Raw genomic sequence first — 23,813 nt, forward strand, 5'->3', positions numbered from 1 at the left:
GCAGGACCCACACCACCTCACGGCAGGCAAGTATGAGACTGTGGCTGGCAGCAGAGCCCCTGCTGAGCCGCGAGCCCTCTCCCTCCTGCTGGTCGGGCCAGCAGGGCTGGTTCTCCCCGCCAGGAGTGTAATTACAGCAAGAAGGGCTCAGGCCAGACACTTCCTGGGTGCTACTTCCCGGTGCAATATTGCCGCGACTGCTGCGCGGACGTGCATGCAAAGAGGAGAGGCGCCCACGAGACAGTTGCTGCTAATTACAGAGCGGATCACAGAGCCCAAACCTGGGAATTTCTGGGGCATCGCTCTCTAAGCATCCAGGAATCCCACTTAAAGCTGACCAAAGTGCTCTCTGCTGCCTGTGGTTCCCACACCCCCGGGGGCAGCGTCTGGAGTTTGATCTTACATTGGCGATAGCATCTGTCTGAGCGCAGCCCATGTCTGAGACCTCCGGGCCAAGCTCCTCGTCCTCTCCCTGCCCATCGCTGCTGAGGTCAGTGGCATCTTCCAGAGGCAGTGCTCAGAGGACGACGCTGCTCAGTCTGACCCCAGTGCCTCCAGCCACCACCGGCAGGCTTGGGGCAGCAGATAAGTGGGGCAGCCAAGGCTGAAATGAGCTCCCAACCCCTCTGAAGTTGGGGGTTTGGTGTTTCCGTGCTGCACTCTGAAAGGAGGAGGTGTGCTGAGGCTGCAGGGCTCCCTCAGGTCACAGCGCTCTGAGTCCTTGGGGACAGGTCCTCAGAAAGCCAACGCTGGTACGGGAGGCAGCAAATAGCTCATGCGGGGATGCAAAACGCCGAAGCTTCAACAGAAGGCGCTGGGGTCCCGTGTGCCGCGCACAGCGTGCCCAGGAGCCGTCTCCCAGCACCTCAGGGAGCATGCACGTTTGCAGGGCAAACTAGCATACAGCTCAGAGCACACAGAACGCTTTCAAAACGTGACATAGAAAGTCCAGTCTCCTCACCTTACTTCCATGCCAGCAGTGTCACCTCTTTGGGGGAAAAGCTTTTGAAAAAAATCCCTTCAAACTCTCGAGGCAAGAGAGCAACGCACTCCTGCTTGCAAGGCCGTGCGCCTGGCTGTGCAGGAGGGCTCATGCTCGTGGCACCTGGCACTTGCCTTCTCTCCGCTATTTAAAACGCAGGCCAAGAGTTATTTATGAACTCTCATACACCTGTCAGAAATATTATCAATTCTTTCTCTCTCTAGTTTGGGAAAAAATCTTTACCGTGCTGCCTTCCTCAGTGCAATTACATACCGCTCTGCTGCATGAATCATCTCTGGTGTTTTCAGTGCAACACACACACTTCTAATGGGCACCCACTCGTTTTTTAAGTAGATTTCTGATTCATTTTAATGGGGAACATCATAGCTTGAAAAGCAGTCTTACAGTATCCTTTTGATGGTGGGCTGGGAAAAAAGTTAGTCGCTAAGGTTCTAAACATGGGTTTTAAAAATAGGCACGTTCATGTTTTTGTTTCTAATGCCGCTCGTTCCCATCCTACACGAGACTTACCTGTGTGCGCAACAGCAGCGTTTACATCCTGCACTATTCCTGATGCCATCAACAACTGCCCAGCCCACGGAGTTTGCTTTTGTCCTGTGCAGTGGGAAAAGGAGAGGAGCGGGTAGGAGACAAGAGTCTGCGCAAGGAGGGGAAAGCAGCATTCAAGCCCTTTCCAGGCGTTTCTGAAGCAGCCTTTCTGCACGCTCAGCCTCCCTCACCCCAGGCTCGACTCTCATCCGCGCTGTCTGCAGTTCTCAGCAGCCACCACTGCAGTATTTGCCCTAGAAACTTTGCAGCAAGTTTGTTTGCTTGCCTTGTTCTTTGAAGTTATTAGGATTACTACTAGTCCTCAATTATGCTAGTTTGTTAGTAAAAAAAAAAAAAAAAAAAAAAAAAAAAAAAAAAAGCACCACTTCTCACAGGAATGCATCTATCAATCAACATTAAACCCTGTTTTGGAAAATGGCGTAGCTCACATGTGAAGCTTTCCAAACCTTTCTGTGTTTCTGTAGGATTGCTTCCCAGCTCCCAGTAACTGGGAAAAGTTTGCTCCCGTTGCACTTTTGCTGTTGTTTATGCCCCCAGCTGCAACCGGCCGCAGCAGGGGTTTCCTAGGCTGGTCTGAGAGGAAGTTATTTCACAGCCTCCTCCTCTGTTGTCTATTTATTCAAGGAGTCCTGAAAAACGGAGACCCTGCTCCGCTCCTGGTCAACACAGCGCAGACTGCAAATGACCACGAGAAACGTGTTCAGCTAGTCCACACTGGAAAATGTAATATTAGAAAGAAAAAACAGATTTAAAGCAAGAGTTTTACTGGGACACTTACCTATGGAAGTGCTCAAGTTGAGTAAGATCTGGGGGATCTTACATCAGCAGGGATGGCATTTGACCCCCCTCAGGACTCGCAACCCAAAATACACAACACCAATGGACAGCCTGGAAAAGCAACTGGGATTTCTTTCTTTATTTAAAAACACAGGGCAAAAAAAGGGAGTTCCATCTCCTGCAGCCAGCATTTACACGCGAGAGGCAGACGATCGACACCACGGGCTGTGGAGCATCGCCCAGCGAGGGATCCCGGTCCCTAAGAGCACTTGGAGCATGTAGCCAGCACTGACCGATGGCTGAAACCATTTGGGAGTTTTCATACAGAAAAAGCAAACCCATTCCTCACTTCACTCTTTCTGTACAAGACACCTTAAACCCGCACTCTCTACTAAAGCAGGGAAAACTTGGCACAAACTTCATTTCCCAAGGGGCCCACGCTGGACACGGGGCAGCTGCCAGGGCAATGCATTCACCCCATCACCAGAGTGCCAAGAGGCAAACCTACAGGACGCGGGGCACCGATCGAGGTCTGGCTGTGTTTCTGTCTGTCCTTGGGATAGGAGAGAAATTCCCCGCCGGTACCCCACCTGCGGAAGGGGATCACCATCATGGATCGGGCTGGCTCTGAGCACGCTGGCTTTAGTCCCACATTCACGTGCCACCGCCGAGGCCGTCACGCTGTCCTGAAGACGGAGGGAGGGTGGGAATGAGAGAAACGAGAATGTTGCAACCGCACTGGAGCCACTGGTAGCTTCTCCTCCTGGATAATTAACTGTAATTGCGCAACAAGCTTCTGCTTTACCATCCCAGGCCCGAGGAAACTTTGCAATTATCAAGCAACAAAAATACTTGGTACTCTGTGTTTTTGAAGCCTTGCACAAAGTAACCATCGTCCCTGTGCATTTAATGTTTTCCAGAAATGACGTCAGAGTGCTGATATCACTAAGTGCTGTAACTTTATGATTGATAGTCTTACCAAATTATTAAAACATTTTTTGAAAGAGAACATCTAACTAGCCAAACAGCAAGTCAGCCTAGAGAAAAAAATTCAAACACTAGTGCAAATAAAGCAAAAAGGGAAAGGAAGAGCATAACCTAGGTTTCTACAATTAAATAACAAATATTAACATTCTCCCAGTAACATTTGCATCGATTCCCACTCATTTTCATAGTTTCAATTTTCTCCAGGATTCCCACACAAAACCCCTTTGAGCCACTCTCGCCCACCGGATTCGGGAGGCCCCATTCGCCGCCTCACGCAGGCTGTATAAAGTGTACCTTTAGCTGCTCCTCGTGGACTAGAACAGACCACGGGAAAGCAAAATAATGCCATCTGACAACATACTGCTATCAAGTCACGTGTTGGTCAACTGATTCCGTGAAAAACGAAAACGCCTCTACATTCAGACCGCGCCTGCCCCAGGCACTGCCACTGCCTCCCCTTCCTCGGAGCCACGCGTCCCCGTCCTGCCGCGGGTACAAAGGTGCAGGCCTGAGCACAAAGCCTCCCCAAAGCGACCACGCTTTCTGTACAGAGCACGGTTGGTGCAGGCTGGTGCGAAGGGACAGGAGAGAAAACCCGCAGGGCACGGCCAAGCTACAAAATTCCCCTCTGGGCCTCGTCTCCAACACCAGCGCTCGGCAGACCCCCGAACCTCACGGAGATGTGCGGCGAGGCAGGGCCGTGGGCCTGCACCCAGCCTTCCCACCCTGTCCAGCCCAGCAGCTGCTTCTGCTGGGGACTGCCAGCAGAGCTCGGCTGAACGAGATGGATGCAGGAGGAGGCGATTCTGATCCCGCTCAGATCAGCGGGGCTAACCAACATCTCGGAGCTTGGCGGTGATAAAACCCCACTCGATCCCAGGCCGAGTCTGAGCTGGGTTAAAGCACAGCTGTTAAGCAGCTGGAGACCTGGAAAGGGCAGGGACAAATCAGCGTTTTTGCTTCTGGGGAGCACATTAAGCAGATTTTGCAAAGCATAGAACACGTAATGACAAAAAAATAACAACTAGTACATAGTGAAGGGAAGCCTTGCTAACTCCAGAGCCCTCCATGCACTGCTAGGCTTGCCGTGCAGTTCCCACACTTGCCACCCTGGTTTATCAGACAGCAGTGAGCGTGCCTGTGTCGGGGGCAGCTCGGTTCCAGCGAGCACTGGGGGGGGGGTGCACTCGGCTCAGAGATATCCGGAGGAACAGAGATGGCACAATCCTCGTTCTGGGTGTGATTCAGGCCTGGACAGGGACCCTCGAAATGAGGCTGAAGCAGCACCTAGGCTTCAATGGGCTGGATGCAGCTTTCACAAAGTCACAGCCACGCAAGCTATTGCCCTCAGTGAGCAGCCAGGAACGGCGTGCTGCTTCTCGGTGTCCAAGGCATTACACAGGCGTAGTTGGGGTGAAGATATCGGACAATCTCACTTCAATTTTCTATGTGCTATTTGTCACACCTCCTACATGAGCCTATTTGGTTATGGAAATGGCCGGCTCACATTGCTTAAAAAGGTTCTGCTCATTTTCATTTCAAGGCGGGTAACAGGCCAGTTGGACGAGTCTTCCGAGTTTCATTAAACACTCGGCTTTTGTTGCTTTTTCTTAAAAGCACTTCACCACTCAGGCACGTCTCTTTGGTGCCTAAATGCATGCAGTGCAGAACTGAAGACATACCTGAGGATACTCCTGCCCCCCAGTCGCTGCGGCACCGGCAGCCTGCCCAGAAGCAGCTCCCATTTAAAAATCACTAAAACCTTGCAGAGGGCTTTGAGCAGGGAGTCTGCTGGAGCTTAGCAGTGGCGACAGATATAAAAAGAAGGAATTAAAAGCAAACAGATTTGCCAATACACCATTAGTCGAGCAGGGTAAAGAGCTGGTCTCCTGGAAAAAATGTCATCAGCGCTGAAAGTTGCAGCGCTTCTCCTGCTCCGAGCGCAGCTGCACCGTGGTGCGGCTCCCTGGCTGTGCCGGGGGAAGACTGAGCAGCACAAAAGGGGAGAAAAACATTTATCCAGAAACGAGAAAGGCCACCTCACTCCCCCCCTTTCCTGCTTCTGAGTCCTCCTGCTGTTTCTTCCAGGGCTGTTTTTGGGGAGAAATGATGCATTTGCTGCAGAGGACACCCCCCCACTGGGCAGTGGGGAGCTGGCGCTTCCCACCCCGTGCAGGAGGCACGCAGCGCCCGGGGTGGAGGCGGCTTGCCAAAACCCCAAACTACCTCAGCCAGCCGCTGCCAGACCACGGCCCCCGGGCTCATCGAGACACAACCAAGGGGCGAGCAGGACGGGAGCCCCACTTCTCCCAGCGGAGCACAGGCACCAGGGAGTGTGTCTGGCCCAGCCCAGCGCCGCGTGAAGGAGTGGCGGTGGAGAAAAGGAGCCAAATCTCGTCCCAGCCGAGGCGACGGGGCAGGCTAGGTCCCAAGGGCTGGGCAGAAGTACCGAGGAGACCAGCTCATCCAGCCCCACCAGCGCGGCAGCGGCCACGCGTCCCAAAGTCCCCGCGCCCTGCAGCCGCGTCGTGGCTCGGCGCCGTCAGACGTCGGAGGTCCGGATGCTTTCATCGTCCAGGTCGAAGGCGAAGGACTTCTCCTTGAGGTGCTGCGGCTCCGACCTGTGCCGCAGGCGCTGGCCCGGCACAGCACTGACATCGCGCTCGGTGAATGCCGGCACAAACAGCGCGTCCCTCATCTGCACGGGCACCTCCGCCAGCGCCGGCTGCTTCCCCTCCGCCTGGGGCACCGGCGTCCACGGCTGCCAGGAGGAGGTCGAGGGGGCTTTGCAAAGCGCTTTCCTCTCCTCCGCCGGCTGCCTCTGCTGGGAAGGGGCTGGCTTGGTCATGGAGCAGGACCTCATGAAGGAGATTTCCTGCAGGGACAGATGCAGAGTGAGTGCTGGTTGTTTCTGTGTGCGCGAGCAGCTGCTGTGAGCAATTTGCAGAGCTCTGGGGACCAGAATTAGGCCCTCTGCATGCTCTGCAGAAAGGAAAGAAAAGCTAAGCAAACTGACAGTCTGAATTCAGTGGCCCCTTGCCATCAGAAAGCTCCGAGAGCAGAGCAGGGCTCAGCCAGGGCCAGCCTGGAAGCCGATTCTCACTTTTCAATCCTTTTTAAGGGACTGGCAAGCAAACACAGGGACAGTAGGCACCTCACCCGGAAACGGGCTAACCGAGCGTTTACACAGGTCCGAAGTAAGCATCTTGTGAGTTGACATGATCATTATTTGACACGAAATACGAAGCAGAAAGGATATGACCTACCCTCGGGCGGGTTTTCAGGGCCTGAACTGCCCCTGCGATGGCGCGGATCCAGCTGTGCATGTCCTCGGGGCTGTCCGCCTGCAAACCACAGCAGCCAGACATCAGCCCCCCCATGCCTCCCAGCCCCATGGTGTCGGGCTGACCGATGCACGGGGTACCACGGCCCCCAGCGCAGCTGCTGCTAGTTCTTGCTTGCTCAGAAGTGACCGCACCACCCTGTCCTCGCTTGCAGGCGGGCGGCCGTGCACATCGCAGCATTTTGTGTGAGGAATGGACAAAGCGTTCAAGGAAGGAGGCGGCAGGGGGGGTAGCTGGCCACATCTGCAGCACCCAGGGCATGCAGACACAGCCCCGCACGCTCGGGATGCTCATCGGATCACCGCGTGCTTTTGTCTCTGCTTTTTCCTGCTCGCACAAGTAGCTGCTGTTATAAATAAGCCCCAGTGGAGAAGTGAAACCACCCGGCAGTCCTCCCCGCTGCCCGTGCCATGAAGCCAGGCACAGTCGTGTACGAGCTCATCCGCTGATGTTTGCTGGCTGAGGCTGCTGGGGGACATCCTGGTTAGAGGAGGGTGGCTTGCGTTGGCTATCAGCAGTGGAATTTACTGCCTAGAAAAGTAAACTAGAGGCCTGACAATGCCCTGGCTTGCTGACCGCCTCCACCCATCCTCGGCTCAGGAACCATCTCACTTCGGCTGCCTTACCTGGATGTAGAAGGTCCTGGAGCTCGTTATGATTTCAAAGAGGTTGTCCCGCATCAGGAGGTCACTAGGAACGGCAAGAAAGAGACAGTCACTACCCAGAAGTCACCGTGGATAGCAAAATGACAGATTTACCCTCACATCTAGAGAGTGCTGGGGAAAAACATACTCAGGGCAAGCAATCTCATCAGGATTTTGGTAACAAGAGCCCAGCTCCCCAGGGACCACCACCTCTATCCACAAACATTTCAGCTCCTGCAGCCTGCAGTTCAGCCTCTGCACCCGCCCCAGACCCGGAATCCCTAGTCTCATTTTAAACTTGGACTCTTAAGAATAACTGATACAAAGCTATATTAATGAATTATATTTTTACTTGAGCTAAAGAAGTTTGTTTTCATAGTTCATTTTCATTGCAAATCTTCAAGTTACTTTGATTTTATCAGCGTTATCTGCAATAAAATTGTTCCCAAGTCATTGTGTAGCCACCTGTGATAGTTTAAGGAATACGCCTGTACCCAGCTTTCAGCTGCTTTATGAACACCTTTGTTCTTCTGTCATATGATGCTATTTACTGTGCAGGGCCTCATACTCCTTAATCTAGAGAGATAAGAGCTGTGTGAGCACGCCTCTGCCACAGAGATGACTATCAGCACAAGGAGGAGAACAGAATGACAATATCCTGCATCCACATTTCCCCAACCTGCTTGGGGAAGCTGAAGGAAAAGAAGTTTCTTAAGAGCAAACCAAAACCGGGATGTTTGAAGAATGTCTGGAGAAAGCAAGCACGAGACACTTGGGAATAATGCAGGAGTGAACCGCAGGACGGGGGAGCCAAAGGACCCGCTGCCCCGAGAAGGGGTCCCCTGTTGCCCCCACTCCAGCAGTGAGAGGGTTTCCAGGGGAGAATGGGGGAATTCAGGATTTGGAGGGGAAGAGATGGGAGAAGGGGACTCTGGATGCAACTGAGCAAAAACCAAGGAAGAGCAACACATCCGGAATGCTTCAGCATTTTGCTGAGGCCTGTATACTTCTTGTGGTGCCCACCCCCAGGACCCTCTGGAGGGCTGCACAGCGCTGGGGGGGAGAAGCAGGAGGCGTTACAGGGTTGTGAAACAGCAGCGAGCACTCACGAGCCGCAGCCGCGCATCCACCGAGCGGCAGCAAACTGCCCCGGGGCTCCCCGAGAGAGGGCGTTGGGTTTCCTTCCCGTGCTCGCCTGGCCGGGCCCCCCCAGCTCCCCGTTAACATCTCTCAGGGCACGCTGCCCCATCCCTGCCGCAGCCCCCCGTGGCTGCTCAGCCCCCTCGCTGGCCTCCCGACACCCCCCAGCCTCCATGAAGCAGCAGCGCAGGCGCTGCAAGGGGAGCGCGCCGTCGGACCAGGGCTGAGCACAGCGAGAGCGATGCTGGGAAATGCACCAAGCCCCTGCCCTGCGAGGGGTGGAGGGCAGCGAGAGTGGGTGGGAGAGCAGGGCAGCCTCGGGAGCAGGAGCAGCAGCGAGGCAGGCGTTTGTCTCCCTGGGATGAGCATCCCACATTCGGCACACTGGGGTCAGGGGGGCTGCACCGGCCCCCAGCACAATGTGGGGTTACGGCAGGAGCAGCCAGGAGAGGGGCACAGGAGGAAGCATTACCCAGACTTGACCAGGCATTCGTGGGTCTTGCACACATCCTTCAGGAGAATCGAACGCAAGGGCTCCTTGTCCTGCGGAGACGAGAGGAGACCGCGGTGGGCTGGGGCACCCCGCGGGGCTGCTGGTGCCGGGGTGTGCCTGCGAGCACCCCCCTCCTGCACCAGCGCAGGACGGAGCAGCCCCAGGGCTCTGCTCCGGGAGCAGCCGGACGCAGGCAGGGGTGGGGGCCGCTCACCTGCTCACACTTGTAGTAACTGATGGAAAATTCGTCGAGGACAAAGTACCGGCGCTTCCAGCTCTTCCTCTGGAAAACAGATGAGGAAACCCCTCGGTGCTGGGGCCCTGCGCTCTCCCCGTGCCAGGGACATGCTGGTGGCATCCGGAGCACCCCTGAGCCAGGGGAAGCAGCAGCCCAACGCCAGCCACCCCGCAGGCACCCAGCACTCACCACGTTCCCCTGCTTCACACAGTAGCCGCTCTTGATGGCAGGGGGCCCGGCGGGCGGCTTGGTGGCCGAGACGGGGATGTAGCTCTGCGAGCGCCGCAGCAGCGGGTGGGCGGCCAGGTCGCTGCCCTCTGCCCCGTCCCCTCCATTCTGCAAAGGAGAGCGTGGTTACCCAGGGGGGGCACGGAGAAAGCAGGGAGGGGAACTCCCCGATGGAAAGCTGGAGGGGAGGGCGACCCAGAGCATGCCCTGAGCACAGCACTGCATGCAAAGGGCTAATTGCAGTGCCTGGACACGAGCACGGTAATGAATGAGAGGAGAGAGGATTTTCTCTCATTGCATTCGGCTTTCCAGACTGCTGCTGGAGTACAACTCACCATTATGGTGCCCACGTGTTAAAAACAGTGTTAAGAAATTGGAAAGGCTACAAAAAAAAAACATAGAGGGGATTCGAGGGCTGAGGAAATCCCTTGCAGCAGGGGAGCTGAACTTCATCTGCTCGGCTTATCAAACACTGAGAAGTGACTCAGCTGCAAAAGAGAGAGGTCCTGGGGGAAAGGCAAGGTACGAGAGCTCTTTCGTCTGGCAGAGGAGGCAGAACAAAAACCACCGGCTGGAAACTGGAGCCAGACAAACCCAAGTTAGAAGGCAGGGACACTTTCCAGCTAGAGAAAGCAATATATCACAGGAATAAACTGCTCAGGAGAGCCATAAAGTCTCCACTCCACATTCTCACAGCCAAGCCAGCATTTCCCCGAAGGAAACCGCAATGTTTGGAGTTCAGGTAGAAAAACCCCGCTGCCCCCGGCCCCGCTGCCCCCAGCCAGCATCGCCGTGCTCCCCGCGGCGCCGGCCCTCCCCCCCCGCAGCAGCGTGGAGGATGGCTCGAGATGAAACCTCTGTGCTCATCTCCTTCCCTCCTGCCCCTCCAACCCCTTCCTTCTGCTCTGAGGCTGAGGTTTGCGAATTGCCATAGCAGCCAGCCTTATATGGCACCCGCGCCTGAGCAAGTACCGGTGCGGTTAACCAGCGACCTGCCCCGCGCTCGCGCTGCTCCTTCCAGCACCTTCGGGGCGGTGTTTGGTTCTTCCAGGACAGAGACGAGCAGCAGCTCGGCCGGCCCCAAGCTGCAGCCGGGCACCCCAGACCTTCCCCTGGGTCGGCACTGGCCCCGCCGAGCAGGGCAGCTCTCCGTGCCCAAACCACCTCCCCGGGCAGACGTGGGCACTGACCCAGGAGCTGGGGCGATGCTGCTGCAGGTCTGGGGGTGCAGCAGGGGCAGGGGTCCCCCCTGCAGTCACCGAGCTGCCTGGGGACAGCACCATCCATCCCAGGGCAGGACCAGGAAACCACGAGCGTGCCCAGGAAGCTGCAGCAGGAAGAATAGCCATTTCACCCCAGGGCAAGCAGCAAGAGCGCAGAAAATAGCCCAGCAGCTGACGCATCACCTCCAAAAAAAGCTCCTCTGTGAAAGAAAAGTCAGGCAAGGGCTGAGGATGGAGCTCGCCGCTTCTGGGCAGCTGTGGCAGGGGGAGGAGGGCAAGGCAAGCTCACTGCTCAGGGGCACGAGGGAGGGGTGGCCACGAGCCCCGGCCCTGTGCAGCCCCACTCCCCAGCAGCCCCCGCAGATGGGGAAGCGTGCGAAGCGCCCGCCAGCGAGAAGTGCTGCGATGATTTAATTCCTGCTCTATTTTTAGTGCTGCCGCCATCGGGAGCCAGAGCCGGCTGCTGAGCACCCGGAGGTGGGGGCCACCGGTGGCCGTGCTCCCCCTCCACGAGTGGAGGGCAGGGGACTGCAGGACCGTGGGATGTGGTGCCAGCCACCTCCTCTGGGTACGAGCCTGTCCCTCCACCTGCCTCCCTGGGGAGAAATCCCCACCGGCCCCTTGGCTGCTCCCATGGGGGCGGCAGCACGTGGTCCCCCTGCCCCAGGCACCTCGATGCAGGATCCGGAGCCAGGTGGTGCTGTGGGGTGCCCAGAGAGCAAGGGCAGCAGGTTCCCCCTCCTCCTCACCCCCCCATCTCTTCATAATTCAGAGCGAGACAAAGCAGAGGTGCTCAAGGTGCTAAGTGCAGCTATTTATACACCGAGTGGGAAGGTTTGGCAGGCACTGAGCTGGCTTCCAGAAATGAAAAATGCAAACCAGCCTCCCGGCAGCCCATAACCAGAAACTGCCTCCCCCTGGACCCCACATCGTGCATTGCTGCCCCTTCACCCCAAATCTTCCCAGCTGGAGCAGGCCAGCACAGCCTCCATCCGTGGGGACATCACCAAGCCTCTGAGGGCCATGTCCACAAGCTTTGCTGCTCCAGCACACGGGTTAGGGAACAACAGAGCCCATTACTGCTGGGTATTAAACAGTATTTCTCCATTCTGTGTGCTGCTTGATACTCACAGGGCACAAAGCACGGCTGTGGCAGAGGTGCCCTCGCCCGTCACGAAGGAAGCTGCCCCCTTTCTGCTTATCCCGTTACCAGCCGCTCTAAAAGCGCTGGGAGCAGACACAAAGTGCCATGCTGGTGTCACATCCAAACCAGCCCGGAGCCTGCAGCCAAGTGGCAGAGCAGGGACACGGCGTGGGAGCGGGCACCAGCTGCCAGCCTGCAGCAAGGTTCGCAGTCCTCTGCTCTGAGACATCTCCGTATTAATTCCTGGTTTCAGCCTTCTCGTCCCTGCAGCAGAGCTCCAAAACCCGACCCGAGCTGCAGCCCACAGGCTCACAAGGACCAGCCTCGTACACCCGTGTGCTTTCTGCTGCTCTCGTGGCTCCCCAGGGCCGCCACCAGCAGGACTTGGCACTTCTGTCGGAGAGCAGCGCGGCCGGGACGCTCACCTGGTTGATGGAGATGGGGGTGTGCACCACCACGCCCCCGATGATCTCGGTTTTGTAGGCAACCTGAGGCTTCCTATCCTGCGCCTGCGGCACCGCCGGGGGCTTCGTGATCTCTGCAGCAGGCAGGACACCACCGCCCTTCGGCACCTGCAGGACAAAGGAAGAGGCTGAAGGCCACGGAGCTGCTCCAGGCACCACCGCATCGTCCTCCCCACCTGAACCCAGCAATGGCCCTTTAAGAAAAATAAAGGGAGGTGACACCCCAATTAAGGAGGGACACCCCAATTAAGGAGGGCACGGCCCCACCCGGGCGGTTCATGGGAGGCAGTGAATAACTCAGCATCACCTCGCAGGAGTCCGCGACCTGCCTCTGCAGCCCAGCGCATCTGTGGGACACTTGCTCCTTTAATTGGCCCCACTCGGAGCCAGACTTAACGAGGAGCTTTCAGCTGCCTAACGAGGCTGAGCTGCAGCACGTCCGCAGGGCCCCACAGATGGCCGGGTGCTATTTTACACCGACACGCCGGGCAGGCTGCGTCTGCACGACACAGGACCACGGGCAGGGACACAGCTCCCAGCTCCCGCTCGGTTTCCCTCTCTGTGCTGCTCCCCCCCGCACCCAGCCCTGGGAAGAACAGCGGGCGGCCAAGCTTCCCCCCCAGCCAGCACTCCCGCTTCTCTAACGGCATCAACTGTGGGGTCCGGGCCACCCTCCTGCTCTCCGCACGCAGCAGCAGCAGCTCAGCCCCTCCCCGGTGCCGGCCCCTGCCTCAGCCCCGCGCAGCGATGCCGGGGAGCTGCAGGAAGCGGTTTTGCCATGCGGGCACAGGGACATTGCGTATGGGCAGCAGCTGCAGCTCCCCACTGGCCCAACGCACAGGGGAAGGTGCCCCTACGCCCGGCACGGGGCCGCGCTGCCGCCAGCTCGAGCTCCCCGTGCAGAGCAGAGCAGCACCCACTGCCCCCGTCCTCGTCCCCGCAGCCGCCACGAGCCTCGCGCCCGGAGCCGCCCGAGCAGCAGCAGGAACCGGGCGACACGGCCAGAGCAAAGTCCCTGTGAGAAGCGGAGGCTGAACCTGGGTCTCGGCACCAGGAGCAGCGCCCAAACCACTGCCCCATCCTCCCGTCCCACAGGTATCAGCCTGCACTGGGTGCAGATGCCCACAAGGCCGGGGTGCCCCCATGCTGGGGGAGCCCCCAGCCCTGCTCAGCGTGCGGGGAGAACGATGAGAGGCTGCTGAGGGTCTAAACCCCAAACACTCTCCCCACAGCCCCCTGTGCCCCTGGGGACCGACACCAAACCTTGGAAGCCGTTGCAGCACAGAGCAGCCTGAGGAAACCTGGGCACAAGGATAAATGTGGGCAGAAGGAGTGGGGCGGCCATGGTCTCCCACCCCGAGCCGCTGCTTGCAGGAGGGCGGGCACGGGCGCAGTGCATCAGCTCAAGGCAGGAGCTGCAGCCCCGGCCGCCCCGCTGCCAGCCCAGCGGCTCAGTGCCCTGCCTCCCACCCATCTGTGGAGGTTTGGTTTGTGGACACCAGCACCTGAGCCCCTAAAGGGGGCAGGCGGCACAAGCCAGAGCTTGTGCAGTCAGTTTGCTGGCTTTGGGTGCAGAGGTTGTCACATTTAACGCATTCGCAGATGAAAAAGAAAATACCAGCCAGGCCTGGTCTTGCAGATGAGTTTCACACAGGGACTACAGCACAGCACTCCAGCGATTTTAAACAAAAAGTACAAGGAACAAGGTTATTTGATGAGCCCCAATCCTAAACTATCCATCATGACTTTTCCTTGTATTTAATTTACAAGCCATCGCCACATGACCTGGTAGTGTCCTACCAGCATTAACCAGTGGCCGCGCTGATGCCGGGCACGCAGAAGGCTGCGGTACCCCGACTCTTTCAGAGCAAGCCCCGCGGTGCCCCACCACGCAGCGCATTTGCTGCGCCTCATCACAAGACCCAGTGTTCCGGGGAGAAGAAGGATTAAGGAAATTACTGTGGCACAAGAAAGAAGCCCTTTGACAGCCGCAGCAGGGAATCGGTTACGTGCAGCCCCCGCCAGCAGGAGGGACAGCAGGAGAAGAGCCACAGAGCTCACGGGGATGGGGACGTCTCCAGCAGAGACAGGCACAGCACGACCTAGGGCACAGCACGACCTACCGTGATCTTGCTGGCCCGGTTGAGAGCCTCCACCCAGTCCTGCAGGTCTTTCTGATCACTGGCTTGCAGGAAGTAGCGCTGAGATAACGCATTGATAACTGTCAGAGAAGGGAAACAGAAGGGTTAGGGAACCCCGCTCAGTGCTTAGCGTTATTAGAACAAATGAGTAATTCTGCAAGGCAGCAGCTCTCAGCTCCTGATCCCAGAGCGCTCTGCAGACACCGCTCTTGTAGCCTCTTGCACGGTTACCCCTTGTAACCCCAGGGCAGCGGGGACGCGGCAGCTGTTTGGCAGCACCCCTACACCACGGCTGAGCGCCAGTGCCACTGAAGCCACGCAGGGACCTTAGGCCAAGGCTGTGGCACGGCCCAAACGAGGACTCAATCATCTGAGGCACTCCCTCCCTCAGCACTTTTAGCTCTCCTACAAATCGTGCACGCAGACCCAGGCGGGGTCTGGGAAACTCCTTGGGGACGGGCCCCTCTGGCCCCGCAGCAACGCTGCCTGCTGGATGTGGGCCAGGGGAAGCTCTCGGGGGACCTCTGCACGGCAGCGCCGGGGATGTTTCGGGTTGCACAAGCTCTGGCGGAAGCAGCCGTGGGCCCCGCTGTGCTACCAGAGCTGCCCCGGCGCTCCCCAGCCCCATCCTGGTGGGCTCCGCAGCACGGAGAAGGCAGAGCCCCTCGGGGAGCGCACCCAGGTGGGAACGCGCTGCGTGCTCCGGTCGCTGTGCGGGGTCACAGCCTCCGCGGTAAGGCACTGCCAAGGCAATGCTGCTCCTCTGGGACAAGCGTGCGCCCGTGCTGCCGCTTCTCCCGCGCTACACCCGGGCCCCACTGCTGTCCCCTCGCTTACCAAAGCAGAACGGAGTTTTCGGTTTCTGTTTCGGGGTGGCAACGCTGACCTGCGACAGAGCAAACGAAAGAAAAAATGAAGGATAACCATAAACGCTAACAACATGCCAGAGAGGTGGAAGTTTCCATGCATGTGCACGAGACCAAGGGGAAGCTGGCGTTCCCCAGGCACCGGCCGTGCCCCTGGCTGACAGCACAGCCTCGAGACGCCGACCCCAGCGCCTGCTTTGCTCGGACAGCAGCCCCTGCTCCCCACCGCCCAGGCAGGCGCGCTTTGCAGCGGCACTGCTGTGCTGCCCCTTGGGCACCGTGCTCCATCGTCCCAGCCCAGAGCCCCCCGCAGCACTCGGCCCGGGGCTCGGTGTGTCCCCAGGGCGAGTTCTCGAGCTGCAGCACTGCAGGGTGAGCGCGGGAACCCGCCCGTCCCTGGCACCGCGCAGCCCATGGGTGGGCAGCCCCGAGGGAAGGTCAGCACCAGACCGGGCTTTCATCCGCTGCCGTCCCCCCGAGGCACCAGCTGCACTGCGAAGAGCAGAAAGCTTTCAAGGGCCTTGGAAGTACGCGTTCCTGCCGGACTAACATTGTCGCTCTTGTCAGCAATTAAGAAAATTGAAGGAAAATTGCAGTGGTTTCTCCCTAAAGAGTAGGAATCGTTTATATAAGAATAATATTCCCTGGGGCTCCAAGCACAGCATTCATGGAGTATTTATTCTGACAGGCTTCCTCCTTCCGCGCCAGTCTATAATGCTTTAAATATGTTTTCTCAAGCAAACCTCCATTTTTCTGGCGTATTTAGAGCTGGTAGTTAGAGCCACGGGCATAACCCAGTCCTGCAGTTTGTGACCAAATGCTGTCCTACAGCAATTTTCAAACAGACTAAAACGTATATAATTTATAAGTGCGGCTCTTTCTGAAATGGGGAAGGCTCAGCCTCCCAGCATTGCTTCATCTGAGCTTAATTTATAAATCATGATTCAGCAGGAACACGGAGATCTGTTCGATTCTCTCCCCGGCTCCGATGACGAGCGGGACCTGGTGCAGGGGCTGCGAGCCCCCACCCAGCAGGAGCAGGGTGCAGCGGGTGGCACGGGGAGGGACGCAGCTGCACGCAGCCGTGCCCGCAGCTCTGTGCTACCAGGTTGTGTGGCAGTTGTTGGGTTTTGCACCGTTTTTGCCTGACAGCAAGAGGGACCGTGGGGCCATCTCCGTCCCCATCTCTACGGCACCGGCCGGCGCAGGGTGCAGCAGGGCTCAGTGCCCCAGCCCCAGCCCCTGCCAGCTCCACTGATGCCGTGCTCCCATCCGGCCCCGGCCCCCAGCCCCTTCCTCACCGCAGAGCGGTTCCTCTTCCTCCCACGCCCCCGATGCGCACAGGGGGGGATGGGGACGGGGCAGGATCGCGCCTCTCCCAGGAGCACTGCGGGGTAAGGGAACAGCGCAGGGCATCCTCGCCCCGCTGCCCTTACCTTGGAGATGTAGGTCAGCTGCAGAGATCCAACAGCACCCGCACCGATGGCCAGGTTCTGCAAAACACAAAACGAGCAACGGGAGTGAAACGAGAGGGAGAAGGCAAGAGGCGAGCCAAGCGCCCAACGTTCAGCATCTTCAGGGCCAAGTGGCGAAAGCGCCGGCCATGCTCCCGGCTTGGTCGCTGCCCCTCTCCGAGCGCCCACCTTTCCCATGCCCCCGTCCCTCCCAGCAGCACCTTGCCGAGCTCTGGCCCCGAGCACGAGGCTGCGCTACCGCCCGCCAGGCGGCTGCTGGCCCTGTGGCCGGGCACTTCTGCTTCCCCGCTGAAGAAGCTGCGGGGAGATGCCCATCGGGGGGCAGGTGCCTGCCCAGACCACCGGCAGCACCAGGAGGCTCGTCCTAGAGCTCAGCTTTGGCTCTTAGCCATTTGAGCTTGACAGCAAGCACCAGGGCAGCCCCCAGAGACAGCAGGCATCGCACCAGGCAGGGACTCAGCTGCCCCAAGCGCTGAGAACATTTGCCACGTGACACTGCTCCAAGACGACGAGTATTTTCTAGGACATTTTATCCTTCCTGTTTTCGCTGCCTTTACACCAAGACACGAACTGCAGGGGACGTGCGGCACCTCACACTGGCACAGCACTTCTGAAGGCTCCTGCCAGGTGTACACTGCTTCTGCTGGCGTAAAGTGCTGCTGGGGGGGCCTGGAGACCACAGAAGTTGGGCCGCAGGGGTGCCAGACCCGACACCATGCCAGGACGCCGGCTCCTGCCCAGTGCAGCCCATGGCAGCCTCCAGGCCATTGCTAGCGGGGCCGGGCAGAGGAAGGAGACGCTGCTGCGGCCTTGGGGCTGCTTGCGCAGCCAAGCACGTGCAAATAGGAACTCCGCGTTTATTTTCTTTGGATGCGATGTCCAAAGAGATGCAAAGTTCAGGACTGCTGGTGACCCAGGCTGGTAACAGATGTAATCCCACTGCGCTGCTGCTTCCTCAGAAAGCCCAGCGCAGGAACCAGCCCGGGCTACTTGGAAATGACAGATTGCTTCCAGATGGGGCCAGGCTCAGCACCGCTGCTGCTCCACAAGCCAGCAGCTTCACCCCGAGCAGGGAGAAACCCAAAGCTTCCCTGCAGACTTCACCAGGCTTTGGATGAGGCGGCAGGAGTGGAAAATTCAACCCCAGACTTGGAAACCAAAATGAGCCCAAGCAATAGATGGGGGGAAAAGCCCTACCCCTGCGCTTCGTGCTGCTGTCAGGCAAAAAGCATTTCCCTCTCATTAATCTGCGGTGGAACAGGCACAAACGTGACACACGGCTGTCCCTGACACCAGGCGTGCCCTTGCCAGCCTGCTCTTTTTTTTATATTTCTATATTCCGCTTTTTTGTGCGGAGAAGGCCTCCTTTCTACATCACTTAATACACCACGCAGAATCCGTGGCGGGAGGGCAGATTCCCAGGGCACCCAGAGCAGGCGGCACCAAACCCTCTGCTGCAGAGCGACCTCTCGGTGCCGAGACAAACCCGCCCGAGCAGCACGGGGACGGGCACACCCGGAGTCACCTTGGGAGAACAGGCTCGTGGCTGGCAGAGCGGCGCAGCGAGGGGACCCCCGCGCCGGGCAGCTGCAGGGAGCGACCTCAGCGAGAGCGCGGCCGCGGAACCCTACCTGCGGGTTGTCCATGTACCACAGCAGGCAGTTGGCCTGGGTGTCCAGGATGAAATACCTCCGCAGAAACTTGCCGCAGGTCTCATTTTCCTCGATGTCCAGGAACCCGCAGATACGGTTCTGTCGGTCCAGGTACGGCATGCCGGGCTCCTTCTGGCATCACCCTGGAGAGGGACAGGGCAGGGGAGAGGTGGGTGCTCTGCTCGCGCCCCGCTCCCCACCTCCATTAGCTCCTCCTGGGTGGTGGCTCAGCCCCCAGCTCACGTCCCAGCGCGCAGCACAAAGATGCCAAAAGGGAGAGGGAAGAGAGAATCTGCCGGGACTGATCCAAACGGGTGTGCCAGCTGCCTCCCTCACTGAGGAATGAGGCCTTGCAGAGATGTGTCCCACCACCCCAGCGAGGGGTGCTGGAAGGGCGCAGAAGCCTGCACAAGGCTCCAAAGAGCAGCCAGGGACTTCACTCCTCATCCCGTCCCCCTGTGGCACATCCCACGGCCACTGGAACTTCCTGCAGGTCCCATTTCTCAAGCTGTCCCCAGCTCCCAGCCAAACTTCTTCTGCCTCTCCCGGGCCTCCAAAGCTCACGGCCCAACACAGTAAAAGCAAAATGAAACTGTCCTGCCATGCAGTCGCACCGCGGGGAAGCTGCCAGACAAACACAGAAGTCATCCAGCACGCTTCTGTGGCAAGGAGGGGGTGCCAGCGTGACGGCCCTGGGTGCAGGCAAGAGCCGGGCAAAACAGAGCAGTGAGCAAGGACTGAAATAGCTCAGCGGAGGAACTGCAGGAGTTTGGACACCAGGGTGCCTGCAGGAACCACAGATGGACTCGATCACCGCACGCTGCTGAACAAAAGCTCGCCGGCCTGGCTGCACAGCTCCGGGCGTGCTCAGCACGGCGTGGCTCTCCCCAGGCTCTGCAGCCAGTGCCAGCAGGGTCCGCAGGGCAGGGATGGACCACGCCGAGGGACAGCCCTGTGCCCCAGCACGGCCCCACCAGATAGGGCAGAGCAGCCGCAAAGGTCCCCGGGCAACGCAAGGCCCCCGGGAACTGCCAGCAAAAAATAACCCCGTGGCAGGCTGCGCGCTAGAGAGAGTCCGAGCACACTCCCAGGAAATGGAAAACAATCTGCAACTCCAGCAGAAAATGTGTGCAGCCAGGATGCAGAGTCAGCAGGGAAAACAATGACCAATGTCCACGGGGCACAGCCGTGTCACCAGGGCTGCTCGGGGCACAAACCCTCTGCAGCGTTGCCCCTCGGCTCGGCGGCAGAGCTGGGCTGCAGCCCAACGCCCAGGCAGCCGCAGCGCGACGCCCGCCGAGCGGGCAGCACAGGGCCAGGGTGCGTGCGAACGGGCTCTGCTCGCATCCCCGTGGGAGCTAGACGTGGGCGAGACTGAGCATCGCTCTTGGTCACCCCACGGGAGCAGCCACTTTGACTCAGCGGCAGCGGGTGCGCATTGCCACCGCTCACACTCGGCAACAGCACCCGCCCACTGCGCACAGCAGCCACAGAGCCACGGGGAGAGGAGCCCTGTGGCACCTCGTGCCACTCTGCTGCCCGTCGGACCAGGTCACTGTCGCTTCCAGCCCTGCAGCAGGAGCAGGACCAGCACGGAGACCCACGGGCTGGCCAGGCACGAGCTGCAGCTCGGGCAGAGCCCCCAGCCCCGGTTACGGGGGACGGAGGCAGCGGTTACCGAGAGGATGCATGGTGAGCTTGGTGCGGTTTGTCCGGTAGAAAAGGAGGTGACTCGTGCAGGTGCCAGAAGAGGAGGTTGCACAAATAAAAGATGTCATGCAGAAAAGGAGGAAATACTATTTTTGGGCTGAATAGCTGCAGTGGAGTGGGGCCCGGAGTGGCAAGTGTTGTGCAAGAGCTGCGGTGCAGCTGCAGAGGTAGAGGTGGCAGCGCACAAGGCAACCTGTCGTCAGGACCTCAGAGTCATGTCAGCGCTCCAGAGATGGGTATCGTGGCTGTGAGCGGGGGGAAACTGCACTACTTCAGTAGAAAGGATTGTTTCAAAACAACACGTTTGGCTGATGCAAAGGTTATGTGGGCACTTCACATTTCACTGCTTTTTTGTGGGTTTATTTTTGTGGGGTGGGGGAGTGCCCATAAAACAGATTCCCAGCCGACTTCAACTGTACTAATACGTTCAGACCAGGCTTCTTTAATCGCCTCCTGCTGCTTACAAAAATCCAGAGATTTCTGCTTATGAAGTGGAAGAGAAAGGTGTGAGGTGGGGTGCAGCACCACCTGGCAGGCAGTTCAGGGGCGAGTCCCCAGCTCCTCGTGGCTGTGGTGCCGGACCCCTGGGATCCCTCCCGCGGCTCCTTATCTCCCCCCTCGCCATCCTGGATTAGCAGCGGCTCGACTGAAAGCACGCAAAGCAGCTCAACTCTTCTGTGCAAGCTGACCTCAGATTGCACTTGGATATGCAAAAATCATCGGGCAGAGGAGATAACGATCGCTCCAAACTCTGCCTTCCGGACTGCGCTGCTCTCAGCGAGCAGGAATCTTCCCCATCCCTCCTCTGGGGCCGTGCCGCTCCCCGTCTGCTCCCAGCCCCTCACGGCACACGGGCTGCCTGGCTCCTTGCGGCCGCTGGGAATTCAATTTTCCCATAGGAAAATGACAAAAGTAGCAGCTCCAGCTCTGTCAGGATGTGGGTATTTGGTCCTCCTGCTCGGGAACTCCACGAGGGCCAGAACAAGCTCAGTTTACACTAATGTTTACTATTTACACAGCGCATTGTAAACTCGGAGTTATAAATATTTGTATGCAGGACCCAAACTTGCCTTTGCCATAGGAAGGACACAAGACTAGATCTGGGGGGGAGAATAAGAGGGACTGAGCAGAGAATCAGAAAATGATCACTGTTTAGAAGTGCTAACGAGCCCTGCAGACCTAGCAGGAGGAGGTGCTTGAGCTTCAGACAGGACCCGTGATGGAAACCTGGGCACTTGAAGCTACGATTTACTGCGATGCCTGGGCCTCATTCATGCAGGCTAACCTGCCGTCCAGCAACAGCCCAGAGACCTTCCCAAGCATTGCACTGAACCAGGCCCGCAGGATCTTGTTCCCAGATCCAGTTCAAGAACTGATGTGCAGAGCAGCACAGCGAGGGCTTCCAGGCTTCTCCCTAGCCTCAGAGCTGACTGGCTTACCAGCATTTCCAGAGCCATGGTATCCCACCAAAACGTACAGCCAATCCTTTTCAAGCTCGGTTAATGGGATGACAAGAGCAATCGAGCTACAGAGGAAGATTTGCAGCAAAACAAGGTGCCAAACCCCCTCCCCCTGTATTCCGAGATGGAGGCACGCCGCTGCCTTTGCCCCCAAGCAGGGCAGCTGCCCAGGAAGACGCAGAGCGGGCAGGGAGCCATCCTGATATGCAAACCCTGTTATATGGTTCCTGTTGGCTCCAAGGCCTCACGTGCGGCTGCAGTGCCAGACTTTCCAGGAAGCACCCCCAGGACGCCAGCGCCGCCCCACCGCGGCTGCCTGTGCCCTTTTGTACCCCGCTCCTGGTGCTCAGGGCGCAGCTACAGCCACGGGAGCGCTGCCCACGGAAGCCTGGCAGCAGGAAGCCAACGCAGCCTGCAGACCTGCCACCCAGAGCACCACGGAGGCGCTGGCTGGAGGCAAATCCTCAGCACCTTGCTCTGCTACACGGCCCACTGTGCCTGCAGACGGTCACGGCATCCTCCTCCTCCTCTCCCCATCCGTCTGTCCAAGCCGCCCTGGTGCCAAGCAGGGTGCGGGACGACCGCCCGTGTCAGCCAGGCTGCGAGCCGCGGCGGTGACAGCGCTACTTCCTTCTACCTGCCCTGCAGAGGAGTTTCCAGAGCTTGCCCTATCGACGTCTGTCTGGTGGCAGGCACACAAGACAGAGACAGCGTAGGAACAGCCCAGAAACTAACTCCTGCTCGATCCAGACGTGCCTTAATGAAATAATTAACCTGTTGAAAGCAGGCTGGGAGCAGCGAGGGTACACTTCTCCGTTTCAACACACAGAAACACACAGTCTGGGGAACACACTTTAAATAACTGCGGATTAAATCCTCTCTTGCACTTTTGCTACCCATTCCTTGCAACACAGCCCCACAGCAGGGACCGGTGCGTTCAGCACCCCCAAATCTCCCCGCAGGGACCCTGCCCCCAAAAAACGCGAGCCGCCGCGGCAGGAGCAGCCCTCGCCGCCCCCTGCTCTCTGTCCCCGCACTGCCCCCGGAGCCTTGGGGTGCGGGACCGCGACGCGACCCCCCCGGCAGCGAGGCCGCCCCCAGCGGGGGGAGCTTCTGCAGCGCTCCCGCACCGACGGCCCGGACCCGCGGGGATGTCCCCGGGCCAGAGCCGACCCCCGGGGAAGGCGCCCGCCCGCCGGCACCCGGACACCGCCAGCCCCGACCCCGATCCCGGGAAGCCCCTTCGGGGGCAGGGGGGGCTCCGCCGGGCAGCCCCAGCCGGCAGCGGCGGGATGCTGGGGGGGGGCCCCGCGATGCTGGGGGGACCCCGCGCTGCCCCGTCCCCGTCCCCGTCCCCATCCCCATCCCCGCCCGGACCGGAGGGGCTGCGGGGGGGGCGCTGCCCCCGAGCACGACGGCGGCGGCCCCGCGGACCCCCCACGGCCACGCGTGGCGCCGCCCCCGCCCGCCGGGCCCCGCACTCACCCCGCGGCGTCCCTGGGCTGCGCCCCCCGCGCATGGCCGGGCCGGGGGCTGCGGGCTGCGCGCACGCCGACCCGCGGAGGAGGGCCGGGCGGCGGAGGGGGTGTGCCCGCGGCTCCGCCGTCGCTTTTTTCCGGGTTAATTACGTCTCCCATTAGCAAACCCGGCCCCGGATGTGAGTGCGGGGCGGCGGGCGCCCCGGGGGCCGTGGGGGGGCCCCGGGACCCGGCCAGCACCTGCAGCGGCTGCGGAGGGCTCGGCCCCTGCCCCGACGGCCCCCTCCCGGCACAAGCCCCCCCGAGACAGCGCCCCGCCAACCCCCCCGTCCCATCCCGTCCCTGCGGCTCCGTGGGGGCGGCTGCGGGAGCGAGAGCCCGGTCCCGTTACCTCCCCTTCCCCCCCCCCCGGCCGGAGCCGCGACCCCAGCCCCACGGGCAGCGCCCACGCCGCCAGCTCAGGCGCTCAAAATAACGAGCGGGTCCTCGGGTGAGAGCTTTTCAGGGGGAGGCACACCCCAGGGGTCCCGTCCTAAGCTCAGGCCTCAACCCGGCAAAGTCCTGGGGCTTCCAAACCCTGCGGGGCACCGCGACCCCTTCCCTGCCCCCATGGCACCTAAAGGAGAAGGCTGTTGTCACAGCCCACGCAAGCACAGCCTGCATCTCCAAAGGGGAGCTTCCCCAGATTCCACGTCAGACCCGACTGCCCCCCGCTTTTGTTTAGGTCCAAGCATGCCCGCAAATGGAAGTTCCTTGCACGCTTTCACAGCCATCTGAAAACGCGGCCAGATTTCTGT

At 59.4% G+C, this 23,813-nt stretch overlaps 1 protein-coding gene across 2 annotated transcripts; it reads right to left on the bottom strand.

Annotated features, from left to right (window-relative positions):
* Positions 1–2,434: 2,434 nt before the first annotated feature.
* Positions 2,435–23,166, bottom strand: PLEKHA2 (pleckstrin homology domain containing A2). 2 transcript variants are annotated; one of them, XM_035562806.2, is made up of 12 exons: positions 23,024–23,166; positions 18,348–18,511; positions 16,678–16,734; positions 15,213–15,261; positions 14,358–14,455; positions 12,196–12,342; positions 9,365–9,511; positions 9,152–9,220; positions 8,917–8,987; positions 7,287–7,350; positions 6,583–6,660; positions 2,435–6,191 (listed from the first exon to the last, which is right to left on the bottom strand). In XM_035562806.2, the coding sequence occupies exons 2-12, from the start codon at positions 18,486–18,488 to the stop codon at positions 5,859–5,861; spliced, it is 1,254 nt and encodes a 417-aa protein (XP_035418699.1). In that variant the 5' UTR covers positions 18,489–18,511; positions 23,024–23,166; the 3' UTR covers positions 2,435–5,858. The 2 variants fall into 2 exon arrangements, with proteins under 2 accessions (XP_035418699.1, XP_035418698.1); XM_035562805.2 differs by having other exon boundaries at positions 2,444–6,191; positions 9,152–9,511; positions 23,024–23,116.
* Positions 23,167–23,813: the final 647 nt, after the last annotated feature.

The sequence above is a fragment of the Cygnus atratus genome, chromosome 27 (assembly GCF_013377495.2).
Source record: "Cygnus atratus isolate AKBS03 ecotype Queensland, Australia chromosome 27, CAtr_DNAZoo_HiC_assembly, whole genome shotgun sequence".
Lineage (NCBI taxonomy): Eukaryota > Metazoa > Chordata > Aves > Anseriformes > Anatidae > Cygnus > Cygnus atratus.

Bases quoted from the DNA above. Each gene is read 5' to 3' on its own strand.
- PLEKHA2 (XM_035562805.2), bottom strand. From the start codon at position 18,488: ATGCCGTACCTGGACCGACAGAACCGTATCTGCGGGTTCCTGGACATC. The intron at 14,456-15,212 runs GTAAGCGAGGGG...CTTCTCTGACAG, and splicing joins GAAAACTCCGTTCTGCTTTG to TTATCAATGCGTTATCTCAG. The intron at 8,988-9,151 runs GTGAGCGGCCCC...TCGTCTCCGCAG, and splicing joins GTTACTACAAGTGTGAGCAG to GACAAGGAGCCCTTGCGTTC.